The sequence below is a fragment of the Palaemon carinicauda genome, chromosome 30, assembly GCF_036898095.1.
Source record: "Palaemon carinicauda isolate YSFRI2023 chromosome 30, ASM3689809v2, whole genome shotgun sequence".
In the NCBI taxonomy this organism is placed as follows: domain Eukaryota; kingdom Metazoa; phylum Arthropoda; class Malacostraca; order Decapoda; family Palaemonidae; genus Palaemon; species Palaemon carinicauda.
In genome coordinates, this window is record NC_090754.1 from 44,171,197 (window position 1) to 44,181,196 (window position 10,000).

General features: G+C 39.1%; 5 protein-coding genes across 5 annotated transcripts in view; all 5 read right to left on the reverse strand.

Annotated features, from left to right (window-relative positions):
* Positions 1–785, reverse strand: part of LOC137623505 (serine-rich adhesin for platelets-like) — a 1,044-nt gene extending 259 nt beyond the window's left edge. Inside the window, exon 1 of the mRNA XM_068354337.1 lies at positions 1–785. This exon is cut by the window's left edge and continues 259 nt beyond it. Within this exon, the coding sequence (XP_068210438.1) occupies positions 1–785 (785 nt within the window).
* Positions 786–798: 13 nt separating this feature from the next.
* On the reverse strand, positions 799–1,611 carry LOC137623506 (serine-rich adhesin for platelets-like). Its single transcript, XM_068354338.1, has one exon. It carries the CDS (start codon positions 1,609–1,611, stop codon positions 799–801), a length of 813 nt encoding a protein of 270 aa, XP_068210439.1.
* A 25-nt stretch (positions 1,612–1,636) lies between these two features.
* LOC137623507 (serine-rich adhesin for platelets-like) lies at positions 1,637–2,668 on the reverse strand. The gene has a single exon (XM_068354339.1). The coding sequence runs from the start codon at positions 2,666–2,668 to the stop codon at positions 1,637–1,639; it is 1,032 nt and encodes a 343-aa protein (XP_068210440.1).
* Positions 2,669–5,250: 2,582 nt separating this feature from the next.
* Positions 5,251–6,261, reverse strand: LOC137623508 (serine-rich adhesin for platelets-like). The gene has a single exon (XM_068354340.1). It carries the CDS (start codon positions 6,259–6,261, stop codon positions 5,251–5,253), a length of 1,011 nt encoding a protein of 336 aa, XP_068210441.1.
* Positions 6,262–6,620: 359 nt separating this feature from the next.
* Positions 6,621–7,367, reverse strand: LOC137623509 (serine-rich adhesin for platelets-like). The gene has a single exon (XM_068354341.1). It carries the CDS (start codon positions 7,365–7,367, stop codon positions 6,621–6,623), a length of 747 nt encoding a protein of 248 aa, XP_068210442.1.
* Positions 7,368–10,000: the final 2,633 nt, after the last annotated feature.

Below are 10,000 nucleotides of genomic sequence, written 5' to 3' on the forward strand. Positions count from 1 at the left end.
CCTGTGCTCAAATTGTGGTCGGACGTTAGACATCCTGTGCTCAAATTGTCGTCGGACGTTAGACATCCTGTGGTCAAATTGACGTCGGACATTAGACAACCTGTGCTATAAATGTCGTCACACATTGGACATCCTGTGCTAAAATTGTCGTCAGACATTAGACATCCTGTGCTAAAATTGTCGTCGGACGTTAGACAACCTGTGCTAAAATTGTCATCGGATGTTAGACATCCTGTGCTAAAATTGATGTCGGACGTTAGACATCCTGTGCTAAAATTGATGTCGGACGGTAGACATCCTGTGCTAAAATTGACGTCGGACATTAGAAATCCTGTAATATAAATGTCGTCAGACATTGGACATCCTGTGCTAAAATTGACGTCGGACGTTAGACATCCTGTGCTATGAATGTCGTCAGATATTGGACATCCTGTGCTCAAATTGTCGTCGGACGTTAGACATCCTGTGCTATAAATGTCATCAGACATTGGACATCCTGTGATCAAACTGTCGTCGGACGTTAGACATCCTGTGCTATAAATGTCGTCAGACATTGGACATCCTGTGCTCAAATTGTTGTCGGACGTTAGACATCCTGTGCTATAAATGTCATCAGACATTGGACATCCTGTGCTCAAACTGTCGTCGGACGTTAGACATCCTGTGCTATAAATGTCGTCAGATATTGGACATCCTGTGCTGAAATTGTCTTCGGACGTTATACATCCTGTGCTATAAATGTATTCAGACATTGGAAATCCTGTGCTATAAATGTCTTCAGACATTGGACATCCTGTGCTATAATTGTGGTCGGACGTTAAGACGTCCTGTGCTCAAATTGTGGTCGGACGTTAGACATCCTGTGCTCAAATTGTGGTCGGACGTTAGACATCCTGTGGTCAAATTGATGTCGGACATTAGACAACCTGTGCTATAAATGTCGTCAGACATTGGACATCCTGTGCTAAAATTGTCGTCGGACATTAGACATCCTGTGCTAAAAATGTCGTCGGACGATAGACAACCTGTGCTAAAATTGTCGTTGGATGTTAGACATCCTGTGCTAAAATTGATGTCGGACGTTAGACATCCTGTGCTAAAATTGACGTCGGTCGTTAGACATCCTGTACTATAAATGTCATCAGACATTGGACATCCTGTGCTCAAATTGTCGTCGGATGTTAGACATCTTGAGCTAAAATTGACGTCGGACATTAGACATCCTGTGCTATGAATGTCGTCAGACATTGGACATCCTGTGCTCAAATTGTCGTTGGCCGTTAGACATCCTGTGCTATAAATGTCGTCAGACATTGGACATCCTGTGCTCAAACTGTCGTCGGACGTTAGACATCCTGTGCTATAAATGTCGTCAGACATTGGACATCCTGTGCTCAAACTGTCGTCGGACGTTAGACATCCTGTGCTATAAATGTCGTCAGACATTGGACATCCTGTGCTCAAATTGTCGTCAGACATTGGACATCCTGTGCTCAAACGGTCGTCGGACGTTAGACATCCTGAGCTATAAATGTCGTCAGACATTGGACATCCTGTGCTCAAATTGTCGTCGGACGTTAGACATCCTGCGCTCAAATTGACGTCGGACATTGGACATCCTGTGCTATAAATGTCGTCAGACATTGGACATCCTGTGCTCAAATTGTCGTCGGGCGTTAGACATCCTGCGCTCAAATTGACGTCGGACGTTAAGACATCCTGTGCTATGAATGTCGTCAGATATTGGACATCCTGTGCTCAAACTGTCGTCGGACGTTAGACATCCTGTGCTATAAATGTCGTCAGACATTGGACATCCTGTGCTCAAACTGTCGTCGGACGTTGGACATCCTGTGCTATAAATGTCGTCAGACATTGGACATCCTGTGCTCAAACTGTCGTCGGACGTCAGACATCCTGAGCTATAAATGTCGTCAGACATTGGACATCCTGTGCTCAAATTGTCGTCAGACATTGGACATCCTGTGCTCAAACGGTCGTCGGACGTTAGACATCCTGAGCTATAAATGTCGTCAGACATTGGACATCCTGTGCTCAAATTGTCGTCGGACGTTAGACATCCTGCGCTCAAATTGACGTCGGACGTTAGACATCCTGTGCTATAAATGTCGTCAGACATTGGACATCCTGTGCTCAAATTGTCGTCGGACGTTAGACATCCTGCGCTCAAATTGACGTCGGACGTTAGACATCCTGTGCTATGAATGTCGTCAGACATTGGACATCCTGTGCTCAAATTGTTGTCGGACGTTAGACATCCTGCACTCAGATTGACGTCGGACGTTAGACATCCAGTGCAATAAATGTCGTCAGCCATTGGACATCCTGTGCTCAAATTGTCGTCGGACGTTAGATATCCTGCGCTCAAATTGACGTCGGACGTTAGACATCCTGTGCTATAAATGTCGTCAGACATTGGACATCCTGTGCTCAAATTGTCGTCGGACGTTAGACATCCTGCGCTCAAATTGACGTCGGACGTTAGACATCCTGTGCTATGAATGTCGTCAGACATTGGACATCCTTTGCTCAAATTGTTGTCGGACGTTAGACATCCTGCACTCAGATTGACGTCGGACGTTAGACATCCTGCACTCAGATTGACGTCGGACGTTAGACATCCAGTGCAATAAATGTCGTCAGCCATTGGACATCCTGTGCTCAAATTGTCGTCGGACGTTAGACATCCTGCGCTCAAATTGACGTCGGACGTTGTAAAGATAATTCTTCATTAATATGTATATATATGTATATATATATATATATATATATATATATATATATATATATACATACTGTATATGCAAATACATTGTATAAAGGGTTTCTCGAAAGTTTCCAAATCTGTCTTTTCCTTTAAAATACCATCCGCGAAGATAAACTACATATACCGAATAGAATACATATACATACATACATACATACATATATATATATATATATATATATATATATATATATATATATATATATACATATATATACATATATATATATATATATATATATATATATATATATATATACATATATATACATATTTATATATACACACACAAACGTAAGTAGTGAAAAGAACTGATTAGAGTTACAATAGTAATATTGCCTTATTGTTGTCACCAATAACAGGAAAGTACTTACTAGAATCACGTCTTTTTGCTTTTCCCTTCGTGGCAAAATTACATATTTCATGCTCATCGCGTGTTAGTTTTCGTAGGTTCTACACATTATATTTATGATTCACATATATATATATATATATATATATATATATATATTATATATATATATATATATATATATATATATATATATATTAATCTGAATTACCCTTAACGAGTCAAGGAAAATAGCTCACTGAGGATAGGAAAAAGGATAAAATATTTTCATAGGAGTAACAATGTTAAAATAAATATCTCCTATATAAACTATAAAACATTACAAAATAAAGAGAAAGTGAAATAAGAATACTGTGCTCGAGTGTACCCTCAAGCAAGAGAACTCTACCCCAAGACAGTGGAAGACCATGGTACAGAGGCTATGGCACTATCCTAGACTAGAGAACAATGGTTTGATTTTGTAGTGTTGTTCACCTAGAAGAGCTTCTTACCATAGCTAAAGAGTCTCTTCTACTCTTACCAAGAGGAAAGGGGCCACTGAACAATTACATTGCAGTAAGTCCTTTAGTGAAAAAACAAGTTTTGGTAATCTGTATTGTCAGGTGTATGAGAACAGAGGAGAATATGTGAAGAATAAGCCAGACTATTTAGTGTTTGTGTGTAAGCAAAGGGAAAATGAACCGTCACCAGAGAAGTTTTTTTTTCATGATTTTAACTTGTTTACACAATGGCAAATTGTTTTAAATTATGAAAAAGTAATAGAGGAAAATAATAGCTTTGCACAATTTGGTAGTATATGGAGAGCGTGGTATTGTAAACAAATACTATACATTTACACATACTGTACATTTATATATATATATATATATATATATATATATATATATATATATATATATATATATATGTATATATATATATATATATATATATGTATATATATATATATATATATATATGTGTGTGTATATATATATATATATATATATATATATATATATATATATATATATATATATATATATATATATTATGTGTGTGTTTGTACTCAAGATGTATATAATATAGATGTAAATACACATATATCATACATATACATACATATATAAATAGGTCTAGATATCTATACTCGTATAATCTCACATATATATGTATTTATATTCAACATATATATACTGTATAAGTATACAGTTTGCGTGTGTGTACATCCATTTCGGTGAAATTTATTTTTTTCAACCTCTTTTTCTTTCATTTACTTACAAAATACCGTTGCTTATATTCCGTAAAGAGTATTCAACATCCCAGGCTAAACTTTTTAGGTTTAGTAAATTTCATTCCTTTTAGTGTCATACACATAAAACTAGGGTTTCTCAAAAGTTATCTTGGCCCTTTTAAGGTCCATTTAGCAACTTTTATATCTGCAGGATGGGCATTGTTTCGTGGATACAGTAACCCTTTGTTGCAACTTTGATTACCAACAAAGTTTTGGTTATGGTCAGTGGGCGTTGGGCGAGAGTGAAAATATTTCTTACTAGTTTTTTTCATGGAGTTTATATTTAGATGTAGGTCACGATCATCAAACGAATATTAAAGAGTCATAATGTCGCACTGGGTAAATATAAAAAAAATCAGTACTGTAATTGTTTCAAGGTCACTCATGAATGACAGAGGCAAGAGACAGTGACAATATCCTAAAGACTAACCGTATTTCGATATGATCAGCGCTCAAGATCCCTCTCCACCCAGGCTAGGACATGGGAGGTCCAGACAATACCTGCTAATGACTCAGCAGGTAGACTTAAAGGCTTCGCAAAACCAGCCCATCCTTAGCTCACAAAAATGGCGAGGTTGCAGACATTACTAAAAACATTCGAACTTGAGCTGGTCTCAAAAGTCTAGGACATCCTTGCGCACACTTTAAAATAAGCTAAAATGCCCGATGAGAAAATGTCCACAAAATATAGAGTATGAATTACTTCTTAAAAATCAGAATGGAAAACTTATTCTGAAACTCCAAATCTAGGTCATTTCTGTGTAGGATGCATGCGGTATCAATATAGGTCTTCCCTATCTTGTGCTATAATTGTCGTCGGACATTAGACACCCTGTGCTATAATTGTCGTCGGACATCAAGATATCCTGTGCTATCATTGTCGTCGGACGTTAGACATCCTGTGCTATAAATGTCGTCAGAGATTGGACATCCTGTGCTAAAATTGTCGTTTAACGTTGGACATCCTGTACTAAAATTTTCGTCGGACGTTAGACATCCTGTGCTATAAATGTATTCAGACATTGGACATCCTGTGCTATAAATGTCTTCAGACATTGGACATCCTGTGCTATAATTGTGGTCGAACGTTAGACAACCTGTGCTCAAATTGTGGTCGGACGTTAGACATCCTATGGTCAAATTGTGGTCGGACGTTAGACATCCTGTGGTCAAATTGACGTCGGACATTAGACAACCTGTGCTATAAATGTCGTCAGACATTGGACATCCTGTGCTAAAATTGTCGTCGGACATTAGACATCCTGAGCTAAAATTGTCGTCGGACGTTAGACAACCTGTGCTAAAATTGTCATCGGATGTTAGACATCCTGTGCTAAAATTGTCGTCGGACGTTAGACATCCTGTGCTAAAATTGCCGTCGGACGTTAGACATCCTGTGCTAAAATTGTCGTCGGACGTTAGACAACCTGTGCTAAAATTGTCATCGGATGTTAGACATCCTGTGCTAAAATTGTCGTCGGACGTTAAACATCCTGTGCTATAAATGTCGTCAGACATTGGACATCCTGTGCTCAAACTGTCGTCGGACGTTAGACATCCTGTGCTATAAATGTCGTCAGACATTGGACATCCTGTGCTCAAATTGTCGTCGGACGTTAGACATCCTGTGCTATAAATGTATTCAGACATTGGACATCCTGTGCTATAAATGTCTTCAGACATTGGACATCCTGTGCTATAATTGTGGTCGGACGTTAGACATCCTGTGCTCAAATTGTGGTCGGACGTTAGACATCCTGTGCTCAAATTGACGTCGGACATTAGACAACCTGTGCTATAAATGTCGTCAGACATTGGACGTCCTGTGCTAAAATTGTCGTCGGACATTAGACATCCTGTGCTAAAATTGTCGTTGGACGTTAGACATCCTGTGCTAAAATTGATGTCGGACGTTAGACATCCTGTGCTAAAATTGACGTCGGACGTTAAACACCCTGTACTATAAACATCCTGTGCTCAAATTGTCGTCGGACGTTAGACATCCTGTGCTAAAATTGACGTCGGACGTTAGACATCCTGTGCTATGAATGTCGTCAGACATTGGACATCCTGTGCTCAAATTGTTGTTGGACGTTAGACATCTTGTGCTACAAATGTTGTCAGACATTGGACATCCTGTGCTCAAACTGTCGTCGGACGTTAGACATCCTGTGCTATAAATGTCGTCAGACATTGAACATCCTGTGCTAAAATTGACGTTGGACGTTAAGACATCCTGTGCTATAATTGTCGTCGGACGTTAGACATCCTGTGCTATAAATGTCGTCAGACATTGGACATCCTGTGTTAAAATTGTCGTCGGATGTTAGACATCCTGTGCTAAAATTGATGTCGGACGTTAGACATCCTGTGCTAAAATTGACGTCGGACGTTAGACATCCTGTACTATAAATGTCGTCAGACATTGGACATCCTGTGCTCAAATTGTCGTCGGACGTTAGATATCCTGTGCTAAAATTGACGTCGGACGTTTGATATCCTGTGCTATGAATGTCGTCAGACATTGGACATCCTGTGCTCAAATTGTCGTTGGACGTTGGACATCCTGTGCTCAAATTGTCGTTGGACGTTAGACATCCTGTGCTATAAATGTCGTCAGACATTGGACATCCTGTGCTCAAACTGTCGTCGGACGTTAGACATCCTGTGCTATAAATGTCATCAGACATTGGACATCCTGTGCTCAAATTGTTGTTGGACGTTAGACATCCTGTGCTATAAATGTCGTCAGACATTGAACATCCTGTGCTTAAACTGTCATCGGACATTAGACATCCTGTGCTATAAATGTCGTCAGACATTGGACATCCTGCGCTCAAAGTGTCGTCGGACGTTAGACATCCTGTGCTATAAATGTCATCAGACATTGGACATCCTGTGCTCAAACTGTCGTCGGACGTTAGACATCCTGTGCTATGAATGTCGTCAGACATTGGATATCCTGTGCTCTAATTGTCGTCGGACGTTAGACATCCTGTGCTATGAATGTCGTCACACATTGGACATCCTGTGCTCAAATTGTTGTCGGACGTTAGACATCCTGCGCTCAAATTGACGTCGGACGTTAGACATCCTGTGCTATAAATGTCGTCAGACCTTGGACATCCTGTGCTCAAATTGTCGTCGGACGTTAGACATCCTGTGCTATAAATGTCATCAGACATTGGACATCCTGTGCTCAAACTGTCGTTGGACGTTAGACATCCTGTGCTATAAATGTCGTCAGACATTGAACATCCTGTGCTAAAATTGACGTTGGACGTTAAGACATCCTGTGCTATAACTGTCGTCGGACGTTAGACATCCTGTGCTATAAAATGTCGTCAGATATTGGACATACTGTGCTAAAATTGTCATCGAACGTGAAGACATCTTGCGCTATAATTGTCGTCGGAAGTTAGACATCCTGAGCTATAATTGTCGTCGGACATTGGACATCCTATGCTATAATTGTTGTCGGATGTTAGACATCCTGTGCTATAATTGTTGTCCGACGTTAGACAGCCTGTGCTTCAATTGTAGTTGGACGTTAGAAATTCTGTGCTATAATTATCGTAGGACGTTTGACATCCTGTGCTATAATTGTTTTTGGATGTTAAGACACCCTGCGCTATAATTATAACCGGATGTTAAGACATCCTCTGCAATAATTGTCGTCAGACGTTAGAAATCCTGTGCTATAATTGTAGTAGGACGTTAGACATACTGTGTTATAATTGTTGTCGGACGTAAGACATCCTGTGCTATAACTGTCGTCGGACGTTAGACATCTTGTTCTATAATTGTCGTTGGACGAGAGAGAGAGAGAGAGAGAGAGAGAGAGAGAGAGAGAGAGAGAGAGAGAGAGAGAGAGAGAGAGAGAGAGAGAGATTTTCCTTTAAAAAGTTACGTTACTATCCTCCTCTAAATTTAATCACTTGTCTGTTACGAGCCCAGCTCTAGGTCAAATTTTCGTGAAAATTAAGATATGATTTTTGCGGTAAACAAACGGACTGAACTCAAACCTTACGATCCCTAAACCTACGGTACAATACAACAGGTCCTTGGTGCTACAGGCAACATGAAAAAAAAATATATATATATATATAAAATAAAATAAAGGAGATGCCACTTTATCAAATAGCCTTCCCCATCACTTAAATTTTTATAAAACGATTATCAAGTGTTCAAACGTTAAAAAATCAAATTTACTTCTTTATTGCTCTGAAAAAGAGACAAAACCCAAAGCTTACTCCTGTAACAGAATTCTTCACAGCTCAAAGAGCTAATAAGATGCAAAAGCAAAGGATTGATAAGGTATTATGGCGTAGAGTAATAGTAAATATTAACAAAATATAACCAAAAAGTACTATCGAATAGACTAATGTTCAACTTTTTAAGAGGGAGCATCTCCCAGCTTCCTTTCCTCTTTTAAAAACGAAAGCATCCGTTTGAAATCATAAGTATACTAATTTTCGTACCTTCTAGGTTTCAATCTTAAGTGTTCTAATGAAATCTGGAGAATACTATAGAAAGATATATGATCTTGATTAAAAAGATATATATTCAAATATACCTTAAAATTATATTTTGAAATGGTCCCGAATAAACCCGCATACTTACCCAAGTAGTACGATTACCTCAGGATCTCTATCTTTTTTTTTTTCTCGAGATCTAAAGAAATGAAGTGTCCAAATTAAGATATGAACTCCCTTTTCAAAATATCATGTTCAACCGGAAAGCCTTTCATACCGAAAAGCCGACATTATAGTGAAAATATCCCGACTCCCATTGGGGCATTTACCTGTACTTAGAAATATCTCGCATGTACAGGTGAAACCAGAATTTTCATGAAACGAAGTCTTAGTAAATCCAACCATGATTTTTCAATATTTCATTAAAAGAGCAATTATTCATGAGAGTAGGGAGAATACAGACTTCCTACCAAAATCCCATTTAACTTCTTTTCAATCATATCCAACATCTAGGACTGGAGATATCAGATAGAGTGCACATTTCTATATCAGTAATTGTACTGCCTGTGCATCTGGATATCTCCAAATATCTTATGCATTAATTTATAATTTCTTGAATCGGACGGCTGAAGATCATTTCAGAAGCAACGCTTGAGGAATCAGCCAAGTCTAACAACAATTCTCAAACTTCTGGTCGCCGTCTATTACCCCATTAAGAGGATATTATTCTATTAATTTCAGGGGCTCCCTTTATCTCCCTCTCGAGATGGGGCTTCTCTGTCATAAGGTTAGAGAAAAAGCACCCCATTTCCCATTCCAGAGGCGCAACTAAATGAATCTAATATATAAGCGTAGCTGCAGATTACATCTAGTGTTATTATCTCCATCGCCCTTTCAAAGGACCCTTCATCCCTTTCCCGCACCATCGCCACCCTCGGCATCACAACAGAGCCATACCATCCACCCTCCAACCCTGGGGAGCTAATCCCCCCTAGTTTCCAAAGCTCATAACAAGAGCCCCCTATCCCTTCATTCAACCAACTCTACCTGTCTATATTTGTAATTCCGTTGTTCCCTAACCATCCCCTTTTAACTAGGTAATCTGGTTGCAG